Source organism: Mobula birostris, chromosome 1 (genome assembly GCF_030028105.1).
Source record: "Mobula birostris isolate sMobBir1 chromosome 1, sMobBir1.hap1, whole genome shotgun sequence".
NCBI lineage: Eukaryota > Metazoa > Chordata > Chondrichthyes > Myliobatiformes > Myliobatidae > Mobula > Mobula birostris.
The window spans coordinates 73,950,301-73,971,293 of record NC_092370.1 but is presented as its reverse complement, the minus strand read 5'-3'; the positions used below and the strand labels follow the sequence as shown (position 1 = coordinate 73,971,293).

The window sequence follows — 20,993 nt, the reverse complement described above, 5'->3', positions numbered from 1 at the left end:
TCTTTGAATATTGCTATTGGAATCAGTTTATTATCGTCACATGTACCAAAATGCAGTGAAAAGCTTGTTTTCCATACTGTTCATACAGATCAAATTATTACACAGTGCATTGAGGTAAAATGAGATAAAACGGTAACAATGCAGAGTAAAGTAAGAGCTATTGATAAAAGTGCACTGCAGGTAAATGATAAAATGCAGGATGGCAACAAGATAGATCGTGAGGTCAAGAGTTCATCTTATTGGACTTGGTCCATTCAAGAGTCTGATAACAATGGGTAGGAGCTGCCCTCGATCCTGGTAGTAGAGGTGTCCCCCGCTTTTCGAACGTTCACTTTATGAAACCTCACTGTTACGAAAAAAGCAGTGCGCGAAAAATGGCGGCGTGCAAAAAAAAAGCAGTGCGCCCCGAGCAGCCAAGTTCCTCCCCCAGAACTGCATTCTAGCTGCCATTGCTTAAACACATGCTTTATCTCGATTTATTTTGTGCATCCGTTAGCAAGATAAGTTCTAAGGTATTGGAAAAGTCTAAAAGAGCTCGTAAGGGTGTTACACGTAGCGTAAAACTAGACATAATTAAGCATTTCGATTGTGGTGAACGAAGTAAGGACATTGTCCGTGCGTTGAACTTGCCTGCATCCACCATTCGCGCTATTTACACGCAGAGAGAAAAAATCTTGAAAGCTGCCGATGTTACTGTTGGTTCTGCTCGTAGCAAAGTGGTCTCTCGGCATCCAGTAATGGATAAAATGGAAAGTCTGTTGCTTGAGTGGATTGATGGGTGTACAAAACATGGTGTTCCTTTAAGTTATCTTATATTTAAGGAGAAATCAGTCAGTCTTTTTAATAAGCTGAGACAGAAAGCACTGGCTGATGGTGATGAAAGTATTGCGAAAGTGGAATTTAAAGGTAGTCACGGGTGGTTTGATCGGTTTCTGAGGCGAGGGCAGCTTCATAGTTTAACGGTTACAGGAGAGAGTGCTTTGGCTGATACTGAAGCTGCTGGAAGGTTCCCAGCAGAACTGAAGAAAATAATTACAGAAGGTGGTTAATTCGTATAAGCAGGTGTTTAACTGTGACAAAACTGCAATTTATTGGAAAAAATTGCCGAGTAAGACATTTATTTCGAAAGAAGAAAAGCAGGCTGAGGGACACAAGGCATCGAAGGACAGGTTTACCCTAATGCCTATTATTAACGCCACTAAGCCTCTACTAGTGTACCACTCAGAAAATCCGAGGGCACTTAAAGGCGTTGATAAGAAAACACTTCCCATTGTGTTCCGTTCACATCCAAGCAGTTGGAACACCCAAGTGCTTTTTTCTGAGTAAATGAGCAGATGCGTTAGTCCTTTTGTTGAAAAATACTGTAGAGAAAATAACCTCGATAATAGGTGTCTTGTGATTGTCGATAATTGTGCTGCTCATCCGCCTGCCATTACCGAGTATGGCGGTAACATTCCTGTTGCGTCCTTACTGCCGAATATGACATCGTTGCTGCAGCCTTGTGACCAAGGCCTAATAGCCACAATTAAGGCTTACTATACGCAAAATGTGATGCGTTTTATTGTAAGTGCTATTGACAGAGAGGGCAACTCTGAAGCATCTTTGCGAGAGATCTGGAAAGACTATAATATGAAACTGGCAATCGCCAACGTTGGAGATGCTCTTGATAGGCTAACAGTCTCGATGAGAAATGGCGTTTGGAGGAAACTATGTCTCGAAGCAGTGAACGATTTTAAATGCTTCGAACCGTCAACAATAAATACGACAATAGTGAGCTTGGCTAAGGAGGCTGGGTTTGTGGAAGTTGATGAAGATGATGTTGAAGAGGTTTTGGCGTCCCATGACCAAGAATTGACAGATGAAGAGCTGATGCAATTGCAAGAGGAAAGATTAACAATCGAAACCGAATGCAGTAGCGAAAATGAAGTCGTCCAGGGACTGAACGTGAAGCAGTTGCATGAGATTTTTGCTGCGATTGACAGCACTGCAATGATTGCAGAAAAGTATGACTTTAATTTTGAAAGGGCACATAGGTTTAGGGCAGGTTTGCAGGATGTTTTGAGTGCTTACAAAGAACTCTATGATCTAAAAATGTGCGAGGCTCAGCAGTCAAGTTTTTCAAGCCTTGCACATCAGCCACAGCAGACGACGAACTTTGACCTTCGACACCGAGGCAGGCAGACATAGAAGATGATGACTTGGCTGCCCTATTGGAAATAGACTATGATGAGATGACACCCCGGTCTCCTCTACCTCCCACCACCCCAATTTCCGACGACTCAGCCTAACACACCATCCCGATTCCCGTAAGTGAAACTACACTGTACATACATTATTTCTACTTTATATAGGTTGTGTATTTTTGTGTTATTTAGTATGATTTGTTATTTGGTATGATTTGTCAGCCTCATAGCTTAAAGGTTACTGGAGAGAGTGCTTCCGCCGACAGTGCTTCCGCCAACAGCGCATGCGTGAGATTTTCACTGTGCTAGACTGTGCTTCAATGATTGCAAAAAGTATTTCTACTTTATATAGGCTGTGTATTTGTCATATCATTCCTGCTTTTACTATATGTTACTGTTATTTTAGGTTTTATGTGTTATTTGGCATGATTTGGTAGGTTATTATTTGGGTCTGGAAACGCTCAAAAATTTTTCCCATATTAATAAATGGTAATTGCTTCTTCACTTTACGACATTTCGGCTTACAAACCATTTCATTGGAACGCTCTACCTTCGGATGGCGGGGAAAACCTGTATGTGCTTTCAGGTACATATCTTCTGCCTGACAGGGAAGGAAGAAGAGAGAATGTCCATGGTGGGTAAGGTCTTTGATTATACTGGCTGCTTTACCAAGGCAGCGAGAAATGTAGACAAGAGTCCATAGAGAGTTTCATGATGTGCTGAGCTCAGTCCTCAACTCTGCACTTCCTTGCGGTCATGATCGGAGCTGTTGCTGACCAAGCATTGCTAAAATTTGGTAAGGGTCAACAGGGAGATGCCGAATTTCTTTAGCCTCATTAAGAAGTAGAGGCAATGGTGAGTTTTCTTGGCCGTGACATCAATGGGGTTGGAGCAGGCAGAGATGTTGTTAAGGCAAAGGTGAACAAGTTCCTGAAGCACAAGTTGGTGATGGATTACTATAGATAGTCAGACAATCAAATCAGTGTGATGTTACAACAAACTTGAGGGGCTGAGTGGTCTCCTGTTACTCCAAATTTCTACCAAGTCCTTGCATTCCTGGGTGCTTACTCAACTCGCAGACTGATTCCTCACTGTGGCTGGGAGGCAACTACACTGTCACAACCCATGCTTCAGAAGCAGAGCATGGGTCAAGTCTGCTTAATCTCTCCTCAGAGAATAAACTCCCTCCCACCCCACCCCTTCAAAGCAGTGTTCAGCGTAATGAACCTTCCCTGCCTTTCTTTTGTCCGAAATACCATCTTCCTTTGGGTAGGGGTTGTGAAAAATGAGGGCTCTGGTCTGATTGCCACATTGCCTGGATCAGGGTGTGGCTGTGTTTGTCTGGAGGAGACCTCTTGCTTATGTTGATCCTTTTACTCTGTGCTCTTCATGCCTACAGAATGATCGCAAGAAGGTGCAGTCAGCGATGAAGGCAGCCTGGAAGGCCATGGAGAAGGAGGAGAAGATTCCTTGGATTAAGAAGGCAGCAGATGACCAGAGGAGATATGAGGTATGTGCCTCTGTCATTGGGCTTCCAGTTTGAAGAACGTAAAGCACAGGAACATCAGTTGGTCAGTCACACCCTTGAGCCTGCTCTGCTATTGAGTAAGATTATGGTTGATCCAGTCTTGGCCTCCCACAACTTTCTTGCTTCCTCCACGTGTGTCAGACAAATTCACTGGATAATGCAGTCAGTATGGACAAGTTGGGCTGAAGGGCCTGTTTCTGTGCTATACAACTTTGACTCCACATGCTCTTTATTTCCTTGTAGTTCACATGTTTGTTGTCATTTCCTGCCATGAAAGTTTTCAGTGACTCTGCCACCGCACTCAGAGATAGAGAAGTTTCAAAGAATCACAAGCTTCCAAGAGGAGGGATTTCCCTACCCTTCTGGCACAGTCTGGCTCTGTGGCTCAGAAGGGTAGGGAAAGGAAAAAGTCGCAGTAATTGGGGACTCTATTGTTAGGGGGTCAGCCAGTCAATTCTGTGGACACAGGAAAGAAACATGGATTGGGGAGCATGCCTTATGACAATAGGTTGAGTGAACTCGGCCTTTTCTTCTTGGACCTGATAGAGGTGTAAAAGATGATGAGAGGCATTGATCGTGTGGATAGTCAAAGGCTTTTTCCCAGGGCTGAAATGCCTAATATCAGAGGACACAGTTTTAAGGTGCTTGGAAGTAGGTACAGGGGAGGTGTCAAGGGTAAATTTTTTTTATGCATTGAGTGGTGACTGTGTGGAATGGGCTGCCAGCAACAGTGGTGGAAGCGGATACAATAGGGTCTTTTAAGAGACTCCTGGATAGGTACAGGGAGTTCAGAAAAAGAGAGGGCTATGGGTAACCCTAGGTAATTTCTAAGTACAGCAATGTGGGCCGAAGGGCCTGTATTGTGCTGTAGGTTTTCTATGTTTCTATGTTCCGCTTCATCTAAAGTGAGTGACTTCTCATTCTGAACTGGTATCCCTCTGTTTTAGGTAACCCCAGTGGGAGACGTCCTCCAAGCGTCTGTACTGGTCATCCCACCTCCTCAGATTTTGTACATCTTGATAAGGTGCCCTCTCATTTTACCCAATTCCTGTGAGTATCAGCCTAACCCCTGTTCACTCACCAACTCCTTCACCATGGGATTGACCCAGTGACGCTTCTCTGTGCAGCCTGCAATGCAAGCACATCCTGCCTTGAATACAGTGAATGTGAAGCATACAGTACTCTGGGACATCAAAAATTCCTTACTTTTACACTCCACAGGTCTTGCAATAAATAACAATGTTCCATCAACCCTCCTAACTACTTGTTGTAGTTGGATGCCAACACTTTTTGCTCCAGATCCCTTTGTACATGTACATGTCATAATCTCAATCCATCTCAATGATGGTTTTCATCTCCCAATTTCTAACTCATTCAGTCAACCTATCTATATCCCTTTATTTCTCCTTTGTGTTCCTTGTATAACTTGCTACATGCTTACCTTTCTATCATCAGTCTTGGCTATTCTGCTTTTGATTACAGTTCAAGTCATTGACAATAAGCACCTCACTAGTTACCGATTGTCAATCTGAAAATTATTTATTCTAACCCTGTTTTCTGTTAGCCTGGCATCTCAATATTATCTACCTTCACAGAGGTGCATGAAGATGGGACTGTGTGTATTCATGTTTTCCCAGGAAAAGGGAACTAAGTATTAGAGGACCTAGGTTAGAGATGAGAGGGGAAGGATTTAAAAGTAACACTGGGGACAACCTTTTCACACAGGGTGATAACTATATGGAAAGAGCTGCCAGAGAAAGTGGTTGATGCAAGTACAATAACAACATTTAAAATGCATTTGGATGCATACATGGATAGGAAACATTTAAAGAGATCTGGGCTAAACACGGACAGATGGGACTAGCTTGGAAAGGAGTCCTGGTCAGCTTGGATGAGTAGGGCCAAAGAGCAACTTCCCGCTCTGTAGCACTCTTTGACTCCGATCCACGGCTAAGCCCTATGCAGCAACATTTATGTGGTACATTATCAAGTGTCTTCTGGAAATCCTACACACCTGGTTTTCCTGCAGGCACCTTATTTGTTACATCATCAAAACTTATAACAAATTTGTCCAATACAATTCTCCATTCACTGAAATTAATTTGCTCTGCTTGATAATCCTGTGGTTTTTTTTTCTGAATATTTTACTAATCCCTCCTTGATGAAGGTCCTCCAGACCTTCTCAGTGACTGAGGCTAACCCAGCTGACAGTTTGCTGCTCTCACAAACTTCTGAACTCTGGAGGGGTTCAGTCATGGTGCCAGGAGCATCCCTCCCTGAGGTTCCTCAAACCAGTGAAAACCAGACACCGGGGTGCTCTCTTAGCATGTATACTCCCCCCCCCCCCCCCAAAACCACCGAGATACACTCTCAGCATGGCTCACTCCCCATCCGCAGGGCACTCTCTCAGCAAGCCTTTCCCACCTCATCACTGGGACACTTCCTCAGTGCAGCTCTTGTAACAGGAACAAGCAGGTCATTGGTTGAATAAATGAGTTCAGGACCCAAGACCATACACTTCACTATCGTGGGGTGATAGTGAGATTAAAGATTAGCTTTGTTTGTCACATGTGCATTGAAAGAGAGTGAAATGCGTTATGTCACCAACCAACATGGTCCAACGATGTGCTGTGGGGAGCCCACAAGTATTGCCATGCTTTCAGCATCAACATAGCATGCCCACAACTTACTAACCCTAACTGTACATCTTTTGAACGTGGGAGGAAACCGAAACATCCCGAGGAAACCCATGCGACCTCAGTGAGGATGTACCAACACCTTACAGACTGTGGTGTGAATTAAACCCCGATCGCTGATGCTCTAAACGCTACAGTACCAATTTGTACTGAGTCACAGTCACAGCAGTGTTGAATGTCGGCTTACTCTATCAGTCAAGTTGCAAGCACACATTGTGTCCTCGAATCTCAGTGATGCCTTGTTGTTTTGGAAGTGATGTTCAGAAAGGGGACACCGATTGATGACCTACTCCATGAGCTCCCAGCTCAGAGAGACCATCAACTGTGCCCACAACATTAGCCTACGGTCCACTGTCAGCTCACCTCCGTGCTCCCTCATAGCCAGTGTGGATGGATGGTATCTGACAAGAGTTGCCATTGTGTTACAGAGGGAACTGTCAGAGAGTCGGTGTACAACAGGCACAGCTCCACCAAGCAAGAAGCTGAAGTTTGATGGGGAACCGAAGAAGCCACCGATGTAAGTAACAGTCAACACTGTCCCTCCATTCAGTGCCAGAGTTCTCACACTGACCCCAGTGCTTCCCGTTCACAACCAGCGCTCCCCATTTGCTGCTAGTGCTCTGACACTGGGCCTAAGGATGACGACTCCCGCCCCAGTTCACTGCCAGCGCTCTGACACTGGCCATAGTTGCTGCCAGTGTCTTCAGACCATCCAGACGTGAGGGGACCAAGCTTGATCTGTGCTGTACTGACCTGTTGACCTGTGCCCTGCAGGAGTGGTTACCAGATGTTCTCCCAAGAGCTGCTGACGAGTGGCGAGCTGAGCCACTTTGGGCTCAAGGAGAGGATGGTGGAAATTGGACGCAGGTGGCAAAAGCTCAGCCAGGCCCAGAAGGATGTGTACAAAAAGCACGTGGAGCAGCAGCAGCAGGAGTACAAGGCGGAGCTGGAGGTCTGGCTCAAGGTGGGTACCTTCTAATTGTTCACAGATCTCTCCCCACCGGTACTGTGCCCCAGTGCTGTACAGTGACAGCCCCGTCCCCACCGGTACTGTGCCCCAGTGCTGTACAGTGACAGACTTGAACCCACCAATACAACTTCTTGGTGTTTTACAGACAGACTTGCCCCACCACTACAGTACTCCATCGTTATACAGTGACATCTAACCCCACCAGTACTGTACCCTAGTGTTGTACAGTGACAGAACTGTACCCTGGTGTTACTGTTTTAAATCTATTTAATCGATCATTTGAATATCTTTTGTCTGTGTAAATTTGAGTTTGGCAGCTTTTCTTCTCTTTCAGTCACTCTCCCCACAAGAGAGGGCTCTGTACGTGGAGTACACCGCCACGGTGAGTAACTCAGCATGTAGAAGCAGCATTCCCAGCAGAAATTTTAAAAAATAACAAGTGGCACACCGCTGGTCACGGGCCTTCAATGCACAAGTCCTCCACTCCTTTCACCAAGCCAGCTTTGTATCCAACAGCTAGTTCACCCTGGATTCCCTGGATCCAGTATTCTGGTCCAGCTGATCACAAAGGACCATGTCAAAGTCCTTGCCAAAGTCCATGTAGACAATGACCACTGACCTGCCCTCATCAGTCCACTTGGTCACCTCTTGATAAAGCATTTGTAAGACTGGTAAGACGTATTCTCCCACATCCAAACTGATATTGACTATCCCTAATCCATCCTGTCCTTTAGAATCTCTTTGAGTAACTTCCCCACCACTGACTGCTCGGTGGCTTGTGGATCCCTGACTGTCCTTGCAACCCTGCTAAAATTATAATCAAATTTCACCATCCTGCAATCTTCCAGTTCCTCACCAGGGCTCCTATATCTTCTTCTTTTGCTACCCATAATTTTCTTGGACAAACTTGATTGGGCCATGGGATTTATCCACCTCAAAACCATCAGCACCACCATTTTTTTCTGACGTTTGAGGCTTCTGTAGAACAGAAGCTTAAAGAACTGAGGCAAAAAAGTAGTGAGGTCATGGACTGTACCCAGATCACGGAAGAAGAGGTACTGGCTGTTTTGATGCAATTAGGATGGCTAAGTCCCCAGGGCATGACAAAGTGTTCCATCAGACTTTGTAGGAGGCTAGTGCAGAATGACAAAAGCCCCGACAGAGGTATTTAAATTAGCTACGGGTGAGGTGCCGGAAAACTGATTGTTTCAAGAAAGGCTCTAAAAATGAGCTGGTAAACTATAGGCTCTGGTGACACTGACATTCGTCATGGGTAAATTACTTGAAGGTATTTTAAGAGAAAGTATATATAGGTGTTGGGAAAGACAGGGCCTGATTTACGGATTGTCAGCATGGTTTTGTATCTGGGAGGCTCTATCTAACTAATCATATAGAAAAGGATCTGGTGTTGTTTTTTTTCTGTATAGAGTCTTTTTTTGAGGAGATTGTCAGGAAAGTTGATGAAGGAAAGGCAGTAGATGTTGTCTACATGCACTTTAGCAAGGCCTTTGATAAAATCCTGCATGGGAGGCTGGTCTAGAAGGTTGAGTAGCTTGACATTTAGATGAAGTAGTCAAATGGATTTAACAATGGCTTTGCAGGCAAAGCCAAAGCATAATAGTTAATGCTTGCCTCCCTGATTGGTGGTGTGCCATAGATATCGATGATGAATCTGTTGTAGTTTATCATATGTATTAATCATTCAGATAATTATGTGGTAAACTGGATCAACAAATTTGCAGATGACACCAAGATTAGAGGCATAGTGGACAGAAAGGAAGGCTATCAAAATTTGGAAAAAATGGGCTGAGAGGTGTCAGGTGGAACTTAATATGAGGTGTTTCAATTTAGGAGGACAAACCAGGATAGGACTTGCACAGTGAACAATAGGCCACCGAGGAGTGTGGACGAATAAGGGGATAATTTCTTGAAAGTGATTCGGAATAATATGATTAGGAGTAGTCAGCATGCCTTTGTCAAAGGCAGATCGTGCCTTACAAGCCTGATTGAATTTTTTGAGGATGTAATTAAACACATTGATGAGGGTAGAGCAGTAGATGTAGTGTATATGGATTTTAGCAAGGCATTTGATAAGGTACCCCATGCAAGGCTTATTGAGAAAGTAAGGAGACATGGAATCCAAGGGGACATTGCTTTGTGGATCCAGAACTGGCTTGCCCACAGAAGGCAAAGAGTGGTTGTAGATGGGTCATATTCTGCATGGAGGTCGGTGACCAGTGGTGTGCCTCAGGGATCTGTTCTGGGACCCCTGCTCTTTGTGATTTTTTATAAGTGACCTGGATGAGGAAGTGGAGGGATGGGTTAGTAAATTTGCTGATGACACAAAGGTTGGGGGTGTTGTGGATAGTGTGGAGGGCTGTCAGAGGTTACAATGGGACATTGATTGGATACAAAACTGGGCTGAGAAGTGGCAGATGCAGTTCAACACAGATAAGTGTGAGGTGGTTCATTTTGGGAGGTCAAATATGATGGCAGAATATAGTATTAATGGCAAGACTCTTGGCAGTGTGGAAGATCAGAGGGATCTTGGGGTCCAAGTTCATAGGACACTCAAAGCTGCTACGCAGGTTGTGTGTGGTTAAGAAGGTATAAGGTGCATTGGCCTTCATCAATCATGGGATTGAGTTTAAGAGCTGAGAGGTAATGTTACAGCTATATAGGACCCTGGTCAGATCCCACTTGGAGTACTGTGCTCAATTCTGGTCGCCTCACTACAGGAAGGACGTGGAAAGCATAGATAGGGTGCAGTGGATACTTACAAGGATGTTGCCTGGATTGGGGAGCATGCTTTATGAGAATAGGTTGAGTGAACTCAGCCTTTTCTCTTTGGAGCAGTGGAGGATGAGAGGTGACCTGATAGAGATGTACAAAATAATGAGAGGCATTGATCATGTGGATAGTCAGAGGCTTTTTCCCAGGGCTGAAGTGGCTAGCATGAGAGGGCATAGTTTTAAGATGCTTGGAAGTAGGTACAGAGGAGATGTCAGGGGTAAGTTTTTTTTTTACACAGAGTGGTGAGTGCATGGAATGGGCTGCCAGCGGCGGTGGTGGAGGTGGAAACGATAGGGTCTTTTAAGAGACTCCTGGATGGCTGCCTGGAGCTTAGAAAAATAGAGGGTTATGGGTAAGCCTAGGTAGTCCTAAGGTAAGGACATGTTCGGCATAGCTTTGTAGGCCGAAGGGCCTGTATTGTGCTGTAGGTTTTCTCTGTTTCAATGAAAGGGGTGTCACTGGTAGATAGGGCTGTAAAGAAAGCTTTTGCCACATTGGCCTTCATAAATCAAAGTATTGTGTACAGGAGATGGGATGTTATGTTGAAGTTGTATAAGATGTTGGTGAGACTGAATTTAGAGTATTGTGTGCACTTCTGGTTGCCTGCATTCAAGAAAGGTATCAATAAGCTTGAAAGAATACAGAGAAAATTTCCGAGGATTTTGCCAGGAATTTGAGGACCTGACTGAGTTACAGGGAAAGGCTGAATAGGTTAGGACTTGATTTCCTGGAGTGCAGGTGAACGAGGGGAAGATCTTACAGGGATGGACAAAATTATCACGGTTATAGACAAGGTAAATGCTTGCAAGCTTTTCCCCTGAGGTTTGATGAGACTAGAATGTGTGGTGATAGGCTTAGTATGAAATGATGATGCTATCAGGCAGGAACTTGGGAACATAAATTGGGAGCGGATGTTCTCAGGGAAATGCACGGCAGGATTGTGGCAAATGTTCAGGGAACATTTACATGAAGTTCTGCATAGGTATATTCCATCGAGGCAGGGAAAGGATGGTAGGGTTAAAGAAACATGGTGTACAAAGTATGTAGAAAATCTAGTTAAGAAAAGCTTACAAAAGATTCAAGAAATTAGGTACTATTAGAGCTCTAGAAAGTTACAAGGATGCTCGGAAGGAGCTTCAGAATGGAATTAGGAGAGCCAGGAGGGGTCATGAGAAGGCCTTGGTGAGCAGGATTAAGGAAAAACCCAAGGCATTCTACAAGTATGTGAAGAGCAAGAGGATGAGCTGTGTGAGAATAGGACCAATCAGGTGCAATAGTGGAAACGTGCATGGAGTCAGAGGGTGTGGCAGAGATATTTAATGACTACTTTGCTTCAGTGTACACCAGGGATAAAGACCTTGGCAATTGTGGGGATGACATACAGCAGACTGAAACACTTGAGCATATAGACATTAAGAAAGAGGATGTGCTGGAGCTTTTGAAAAGCATTAAGTTCGATAAGTCACCAAGACCGGATGAGATGTACCCCAGGCTACTGTGGGAAGCGAGGGAGGAGATTGCTGAGCCTCTTGCAATGATCTTTGCATCAATAATAGGGATGGGAGAGGTACCGGAGTGTTGGAGGGTTGCAAATGTTGTTCGCTTGTTAAAGAAAGGGAGTAGAGATCACCCAGGAAATTTTAGACCAGCGAGTCTGACTTCAGTGGTGGGCAAGTTGTTGGAAAAGATCCTGAGAGGCAGGATTTATGGAGAAACATAATCTGATTAGGGTAGAAATACTCAGTGTGACTTTGTCGAGGGCAAGTCGTACCTTACGAGCCTGATTGAATTCTTTGAGGATGTAACGAAAGGCATTGATGAAGATAGAGCAGTGGATGTAGTGTATATGGATTTGAGAAAGGCATTTGATAAGGTTCTTCATGCAAGACTCTTTCAGAAAATAAGGAGACATGGGATCTAAGGAGGCCTTGCTTTGTGCATCCAGAATTGGCTTGACCACAGAAGGCAAAGAGTTGTTGTAGATGGTTCGTATTTTGCATGGAGGTCGGTGAACAGTGATCTGTTCTGGGACCCCTCCTCTTTGTGATTTTTATAAATGACTTGGATAAAGAAGTTGAGTTTGCTGATGACACAAAGATTGGGGGGTGTTGTGGATAGTCTGGAGGGTTGTCAGTGGTTACAGCAGGACATCGATAGGACGCAGAACTGAGCTGAGAAGTGGCAGATGGACTTTACTCCAGACAGGTGTGAAGTGGTTCATTTTGGTAGGTCCAATTAGAAGACGGAATACAATATAAATGGTAAGACTCTTGGCAGCGTGGAGGATCTGAGAGATCTTTGGGTCCATGTCAATAGGACACTCAAAGCTGCTGTGCAGGTTGACAGTGTTGTTAAGAAGGCATATGGTGTGTTGGTATTCATCAACTGTGGGATTGAGTTCAGGAGCTGTGAGGTAATGTTGCAGCTAAATAAGAACTTGGTCAGACCCCACTTGGTGTACTGTATTCAGTTATGGTCACCTCACTACAGGAATGATGTGGCTACTATAGAGAGAGTGCAGAGGAGATCTGCAAGGATGTCGCCTGGATTGGGGAGCATGCCTTATGAGAATAGGTTGAGTGCACTTGGCCTTTTCTCCTTGGAGCGACAGAGGATGAGAGGTGACCTGACAGAGGGGGTTTAGTTAAGATGATGAGGGGCATTGATCGTGTGGATAGCCAGAGGCTTTTTCCCAGGGCTGAAATGGCTAAGATGAGGGGGCATAGTTTTAAGGTGCTTGGAAATAAGTACCAAGGGGATGTCGAGGGTAAGTTTTTTTACACAGAGCGGTGGATGCATGGAAAGCATTGCCGGCAGTGGTGGTGGAAGCGGATACAATGGGGTCTTTTAAGACAGCAGTCCCCAACCACAGGGCCGCAGAGCATTTGCTACTGGGTTGTGAGGAAACGATATGAGTCAGCTGCACCTTTCCTCATTCCCTGTCACGCACTGTTGAACTTGAACATAGGACTGCCAACTGTCCCGTATTTGCTGGGACATTCCGTATATTGGGCTAAATTGGTTTGTCCCATACGGGACCGCCCTTGTCCGGTATTTCCCCCGCTAAGGTAGAGTGTTCCTATGAAACCTTTCGTGCCGAAATGGCGTGAAGCGAAGAAACAATTACCATTAATTTATATGAGAGAAATTTTTGAGCGTTCCCAGACCCAAAAAATAACCTAACAAATCATACCAAATAACAAATAAAATCGAAAATAAATAACACTAACGTATAGTAAAAGCAGGAATGATATGATAAATACACAGCTTATATAAAGTAGAAATAATGTATGTACTGTATAGTCGGGAAGATGAAGGCAAAAGGATTTGTGGGAGAAAGAAAAATCGGCATGTACGCGCATACGCACATCACGCATGCGCACACAGGTGCCCGCGTAAGGCTTCGTGGTCATGGTAGTCTTTCCTGGGGTAAAGTGTCCCGGGATTTGACTGCTACTTTTGTCCCTTATTTGGGAGTGAGAAAGTTGGCAACCCTAACTGTAAAAGACATGTTGAGGTGAGTTTAACACTACTTGAACACCCCGCCGGTTGGCCGGTCCGCAAGAATATTGTCAATATTAAACCGGTCCGCGGTGCCAAAGAGGTTGGGGACCCCTGTTTTAAGAGCCTCTTGGATGGGTATGTGCAGCTATGCACCAAGGGAAATTCTAGACAGTTTCTAGAGTAGGTTACATGGTTGGCAGAACATTGTGGGCTGAAAGACCTGTAATGTGTTGTAAATTTCTATGTTCTAAAAGAAAAATATTTAAGGAGAACCTGAGGGTGAACTTATTCACTCATAGGATGATGAGAGTGTGGAATTATCTGCCAGGCAGAAAACCAGTGATATGCACTAGATGGGCTGAAGGGCTGGTTTCTGTGCTCTATTCTCCTAGAGACAAGGTTCTTATGTCCAACATAAGATGCTGGAATTGATCCTAATGCAGGGTTTCAGTCTGGAACAGTGACAAGTCCTTTCCTCAGCTGGTGGTTTGGTCATTCCAGAGTTCCCTGGCTTACATGAATAAAACAGACAAGGGCCAGCATTGTAGCAGCCATTGTCTGAGTGGACAGAGTTAGAGTGGTGCTCTTCGAGCTTCAGTGAAGAGGGGTTTCAGTCAGAGAAAGCAACAAAAAGATAAGCTCTAGGTAAAGTTTTTTTTTTCCTTCCTACTTTATATCTGCTCAGCTAGGACAGTAGAGATGCCAGGCAGGATAGTGGAATGTTCCTGACAACTGTAATGGTGAGAAGTGCATCCAGCTGCAGCTTCTAACAATCCCTGTTAAAGAGTTGAGCTGGAACTGGATGAACTCTGGATCATTTGAGAAGCTGAAAGGGTGAGTGAAGAGTCAGTTACACCCAAGCCCAGGACACAGGAAACTGGGTGACAGTCAGGAAGAGGTAAGGAGTTAAGGAGCCAGTGCAGAGTTTCCCTGTGGCCATCCCCCTCAAAAACAGATCTATCAGTTCAGATACTGTTGGGTGCGTGACCAAACAGAGGAAAGTCACGGTGGTCAGGTGACTCAGCACTGAGTCTGGCTCTGTGACTCAGAAGGGAAGAGAAGAGGCATGCTGTGTAATAGGGGATTCGTTAGTTAGGGGAACAGACAAGAGGTTCTGTGGGCGAGAATGAGATTCATGAATGGTATGTTGCCTGCAGTGTACCCTGGGACATCTTGGATCAAGTCGTCAGCATTCTTATGTGAGAGGGTGAATGGCCAGAGGTCATGGTCCACAAAGGGTTCCAATGAAATGGGTAGGACAAGTGATAAGATTTTGCACAGGGAGTTCGGGAGTTAGGTGCTAAGTTAAATGTCAGGACCTCTAGGGCTGTGATCTCAGGATTGCTACCCGTGCCATGTGCGAGTGAGGCCAGAACTAAGAAGATCATACACTTTAGCACATAACTAAGGAGTTGATGTAGGAGGGAGGGCATAAGATTTTTGGATCATTGGGCTCTCTTCTGGGGAAGGTGGGACCTGTACAGGATGGATGGTTTGCACCTGAACTGGAAGGGGACTAATGTCCTAGTGGGAAGGTTTGTTAATGCTTCACAAGTGGGGTGTAAACTAGAGTTGCAGAGGAATGGGAACCAGAGTGCCAGAACAGTTAAGGGAGAGGTTGTGGAGACAAATGTTAGTAAGACCTCATACAAACTCAGGAATTAAAAGGTTTGAGCATGGTGCAACTAGTATCCTGAAATGTGTATATTTCAATGTAAGGTAGCATAAGAAAGGTAGATGAGCTCAGGGCATGGATCAACACCTGGAATTATGATGATGTAGCTATTAATGAGACTTGTTTGCAGGAGGGGTGGCTTTACTAGTCAGGGAAAATGTCATGGCAGTGTTCTGTCAGATCAAATTGAAGAATTCAACTCGTGAAGTGTTATGGGTGGAACTGAGAAATAAATGTATGACCACGTTAATGGGGTTATATTACAGACCACCCAACAATACCAGAGATTTAGAGGAACAGATTTGCTGAGAGATTGCAGACTGGTGCAAGAAACTGGTGTTATAGTAGGTGATTTTAACTTTCCACATATTGACTGGGAATCCCGTACTTTTGAACGACTAGATGGGATAGAGTTTGTCAAATGTGTTCAGGAAAGTTTCCTTCATCAGTACATAGAAGTCCCAAGAAGAGAGCATGTGATGCTGGATCTGCTGTTCGGGAATGAGACAGGGCAGGTAACATAAGTTTATCTAGGGAAATACTTTGCATCCAGTGACCACAATGCCATTAGTTTTAAAGTAAATATGCACAAAGATAGGTCTGGTCCAGGGGTTGAGATTCTAACCTGGAGGAAGGCCAATTTTGATCTGGAAAGTGTGGATCGGGACAGGAAAAGATGTATTTGAAAAGTGGGAGCCCTTCAAAAATGAATTTTTGAGAGTACAAAGCTTGTATTTGTCTGTCAGAATAAAAGGTAAAGACAATAGGTGTAGGGAACCTTGGTTTTCACGAGATATTGAGGCCCTGGTTAAGAGAAAAAATGAAGGTGCATGGCAGATATAGGCAGGTAGGAACAAATGAGGTGCTTATGGAGTATAAGAAATGCAAGAGAACGCTTAAGAAAGAAATCTGGAGGATAAAAGAAGGCATGAAGTTGCTCTAGCAGACATGGTGAAGGAGAATCCTAAGGGATTCTACAGACATGTTAAGAGCAAAAGGATTGCTAGGGACAAAATTGGTCCTCTGGAAGATTAGCATGGTAATCCATGTGGGCCAAAACAGATGGGGGAGATCGTAAATGAATTCTTGGCATCTGTATTTATTCAGGAGACAGATACAGAGTCAATAGAAGTGTGGCAAAGCAGCATCAACTTTATAGACCCTGTACAGATTACAGAGGTGGTGGTGTAGGACCAACCAGGGTAGATCTTCCACGGTGAACGGTAGGGCAACAAGGAGTGTGGTAGAACAAAGGAATCTGGGAATACAGGTCCATAATTCATTGAAAGTGGCATCACAGGTAGATAGGGTCATAAGGAACGCTTTTGTCACATCGGCCTTCAAAAATCAATGTATTGAGTACAGAAGATGGGATGTTACATTGAAGTTGTCTAAGACGTTGGTGAGGTTTAATTTGGAATACTGCGTGCAGTTTTGGTCACCCACCTACAGAAAAGATGTAAACAATGTTGAAAGAGTACAGAGATATTTGTAAGTATGTTTGTTGGGTCTGGAGGACCAGAGTTATAAGGAAAGATTGAAAAAGTTAGGACTGTATTCTTTGAAATGTAGAAAATTGAGAGGAGAGTTGATAGAGTTATATAAAATTATGAGGGATATAGATAGGGTAAATGCAAGCTTTTTCCACTGAAGTTGGGTGGGACTACAACCAGAGGTCATGGGTTAAGAGTGAAAGGTGAGAAGTTTAAGGGGAAATTTCTTCACTCAGAGGGTCATGAGAGTGTGGAACGAGCTGCCAGTGCAAGTGGTGGATGTGAGCTCGATTTCAACATTTAAGAGAAATATAGATTGGTACATGAATAGGAAGGGTATGGAGGGCAACCTGGTGCATGTTGATGGGAGGAGGTGGTTTAAATGGTTTGGCATGGACTAGATGGGCTGGATTCTATGATTTGATGTGTTGTACACAGAGCTGGGAGGGTGGGGTTGGAGTCGGGGTGACATCCCCACCCCCCCACTGGAGGTTTGGAGTCCAAGAGAGCTGTGACTCGGTCTCATTCTCTCTCCGTTCACTGCAGAAGCGCAAGGGGTCGGGTAAGATCGGGGGTCCCTCAGTCAAAGCCAGAGCCATGGGCCACGTCAGCTCGGTGAGTTATCACATCCTGATTCACATCACCCAACCACAGCCCCACCCTACCAAATAATACTCTCCCTCAACCCTTCCCTCCTTACAGTTTCCCCCATTCCCCCCAGCCCGCCCCTCCCCCATCCTCCCCAACTTTATCTTCCTTACCCAGCAACTTTCAACTCCATCCCTCACCCTCTCTCCCTCCCACACCCAACCTCCCTCCTTACCCAGTGACACTGAACTCCTTCCTCATCCTTTCCTGCCCTCCCAAATTTCTTCACCCTCCATCCCTTTGTCTCCCTTACTAACCCCTCCTTCTTTTCCACACCTTCACCCTGTCCCTCACTCTCAATTTGCCCTCCGACCTCCCTACCCCACAACCCATTCTCACCTCTCTCTCTCTCCGCCCTACCACTCAACACCACCTTCCCTCAGGAATCATCAGAGGATGATGATGATGATGGTGAGGAGGACGACGAGGATCCTGACAGGAGTGACTCTTCTGATTCCGATGACGATGGAGTTGATTCATCGGGAACTTCTGACAGTGGATCCAACAGCGATGATGCGGTGAGTAAAACTCCAGTGCCACCCCTCCTGTGGTGGGACACTCCTCCTATATCACCCCCTCCCTCACTGGAACGCTCCTTCAATATCACCCCTCACAGGGTGGGATGTCCCCTCGCTTTCGCCCGTGTTCTGATGCAACTTGAAGCTTCTGCTGTCATGGCAACATGGGGGGGGGGGGGAGAGAAGAATAAGGGAGTAACTGAAGGTTGGGTGTCTGAGATGAGGATTTGGGAGGGAGGTAAAGCAGAAATAAGAACGAGAACGTAGTGAATGTGAATCAGGGAGAGGTCTGAGGAGGGAAATAATTAATCATTTTTGACCGTTTCTTTGTAGAATGAGGAGGAGGAGGATGACGACGACCAGTCTGAGGCCAGCTCTTCTGCCTCGTCATCGTCCTCTTCCTCTTCCTCGGATGATGAGGGCTCTGACTCTGATTCCGACTGATACCTGTTTCGGAGGGTCGGTGCAATAGTTGGTGAGCGCAGCACTGGACTCGTTACTGTGGCAGACGTGGATTGGGCTCTGGATATTTGAGAAGCTCCTGTCATGCCTCCCAATCTCACCAGGACCTCAGCTCTCTGGACGTCTGTGTCACAGCCTGTGGTCTGGGTACGACCTACTGGTTTCTCCTTGTGACTGGCAGCTCCTCGACCATGGATATTTACAGCTCTTTTAATGTTTTACTCTACTGCCATTGTTTGGATCATAAATCCTGTCTGCAGTGCTGGGTGAGGATCTCAAGCCCTGAGCCATATGGATCAGTAACACCTTGACCAAGTGTGACGTTAACCCAGATGCCCGGTCCTCTACTCCAGATCTGTCCGGCATGTCATTTCACTGCCTGGGGATTCAGTTCCTTGAGTTTGACCGCACTGCAGTTGTTGCTGGGGGTGATTTTCAGGGGGAGGGACAGATGAGTTTAGATTTCCCAGTGGAATTGAACTTGGAAATTTGAGGCTGATCGTTGCTTTATCTGCTCCTGGGTGAAGTTACTTCGGCACAGAGCAACTTCAGTAATGGGACCAACGAGGGTTGTACTGTAGATGAACGTTCAGCATAATATTTCTTTGTTTAATGTTGTTGCCTGAGGATTCTGCTGACTGAACTGCCCTCAAGATATTTAATGGGTAGGCTTTGGTTTGGAGAGTTCCTCGCAGTAGGTTTTGCCTACAGGGTTGCGGTTTAGTTCCATGTTTACAAGAGGTAGGTGTGGCAGATGAGCCCAGCCTTCATCACCCAGCCCTGTTTGATCCTGAGGGAATGGGCGTAAGTTGGGTTCTGGAGCCCATGTTGCCTATGTTTGTATTGTGCTGTTCAGACCCAGAGATGGTGTGGGATCGGAAGTGAGGGTTCCAGCAGGAGGTGGGTTTGGAGGGTATTGCTGCAGTATCCTCATCTGGAAACTGTGGTATAAAATGGAGGGAGGAGTGACAGGGTGGCCAATAACTAGTTGCTCTGTATTGGACAGTGACAAAGCTTGAGTGAAACATGCTGTCACCCAGGCAAGTAGAGAGTGTTCCATCACACTCCTGACCTGTGGATGCTCGACATGTCTGGGGGTGACATGAGCAGAGGTGAGTGGGGTAGGTATAGGAGATGAAATGAGAGTGGGGGGGGGGTACTGCTTGACTGGACAATGTTGGGGCAGATTCTAGGGACAGGAGGGGAATGGGTAGAAGCAGAAAGCACCCCAGGGAATGGGGTTGATTTTATGTTTCTCTCTTGTAAAAAATCATGATCAACTTAGCCAGATGGTGTAGCAAAGGTTCGGTGGGCAGGAGAGACTTCAATTACTGGCATTAAATGACTTTTAATGTGTTTAGTTACAAATCTGTATCATTTACTTTTATGTAAAGGACCAGGTGGTCTTCCCAACTTTAGACACTCCATGCTGGACCACAGGCTGTAAACTTTGTTCACATCTTGTGTTTGAAAGTTTGACTGTGTTGCTGTGATTTTTTTGCGGCAGTTTTATGTAGAAAGTTGCTTAATGTAATTCCAAAGCTGCTTGGGGAGCAGATCCTGGGGCCAAGCAGTACTGTGAAAATCCTGTAATTCGTCCAGTGGGACATTGTGGAAAACAGGTTTAAAATGGAGTTGTGAACTATCAGTGCTTCTATTGAAATGACAAGATCCTACATAGTTTCTGATGCTAACCAAGGCAGCTGGCAACTTCACAATAAACCTCAGTTGAAAACTAATGTTGTGTGCCTCCTGTTAAACATACTTTAACATAAAAACCAGCACCAGCCAATACTCCTGGCAGTGCAGAAGCTAAAACATCAAACATAGTTCCTGGTCTGAGTAACCTGTACCTATCAGTGTTGCAAGCAGACAGGCAAGTTATGAGCACCATGGCCTTTCAGTCTTTGCAATCTGCACCACCTCTCAGCAATGTCACAACTGATCCTAGTGTTCAAGGCCACTTTCATACCTTTCTTCTGTTCTTTTTTCTAATAGTGCAAGCACCAGGCTCAGCCAGCAAGTGCTCGTCTGGGGGAAAACAACTTCTGGCCCTACCTAACTGAGAAATCTCATTTGTGTGGATGTGTTGCCCGGTTATAAATCCGCATCGGGAAATATCCCGACAGTACACCATATGCAATGAAATGATTGAACTTTATAAATCTTAATCTGGATAGAGGGTAAGTAAAGAAAATAAAAAGTAAAAGGGCCCATTTTATGGAAAAAGTCGAAAGTGCACATTGGAGCTCACTGATACGGTCATTCATTAACCTCCTCCGAGTGTCGCTGAACTTCGGACCCTTGCTCCCAATCCACTCCATCCGGTGGTCTCCCAGCTCTCTCCACACGCGTCTTCCTTCTTCTCCACTCGCCGACAGAAGACCGCAAAAATCTCTCTTCCAGACTCTCAAGAAAGAACAACATTTCTTCCATTGGATAACATACATTCTAAAGCCCCGTTATCTCTTATCATAACCCAAGCATTGCTGCTACAGAGAAACCATTACATTAGCAGTGAAA

The 20,993-nt window shown here is 45.2% G+C and overlaps 1 protein-coding gene across 8 annotated transcripts in view; it reads left to right on the top strand.

The window, feature by feature from the left end:
• LOC140197103 (nucleolar transcription factor 1-like) overlaps positions 1–20,681 on the top strand; it is a 77,069-nt gene extending 56,388 nt beyond the window's left edge. For 6 of the 8 annotated variants that reach the window (XM_072257021.1, XM_072257033.1, XM_072257034.1 and 3 more), the window contains 7 exons: positions 3,583–3,693; positions 6,836–6,924; positions 7,182–7,371; positions 7,712–7,759; positions 17,389–17,457; positions 17,874–18,008; positions 18,342–20,200. In XM_072257021.1, coding sequence (XP_072113122.1) covers positions 3,583–3,693; positions 6,836–6,924; positions 7,182–7,371; positions 7,712–7,759; positions 17,389–17,457; positions 17,874–18,008; positions 18,342–18,452 — 753 coding nt within the window. In that variant the 3' untranslated portion in view covers positions 18,453–20,200. Of the gene's footprint in view, positions 1–3,582; positions 3,694–6,835; positions 6,925–7,181; positions 7,372–7,711; positions 7,760–17,388; positions 17,458–17,873; positions 18,009–18,341; positions 20,201–20,468 lie in introns of those variants that run through there. The other 2 variants (XM_072257029.1, XM_072257030.1) reach the window with 2 other exon arrangements.
• The last annotated feature ends 312 nt before the right edge of the window (positions 20,682–20,993 follow it).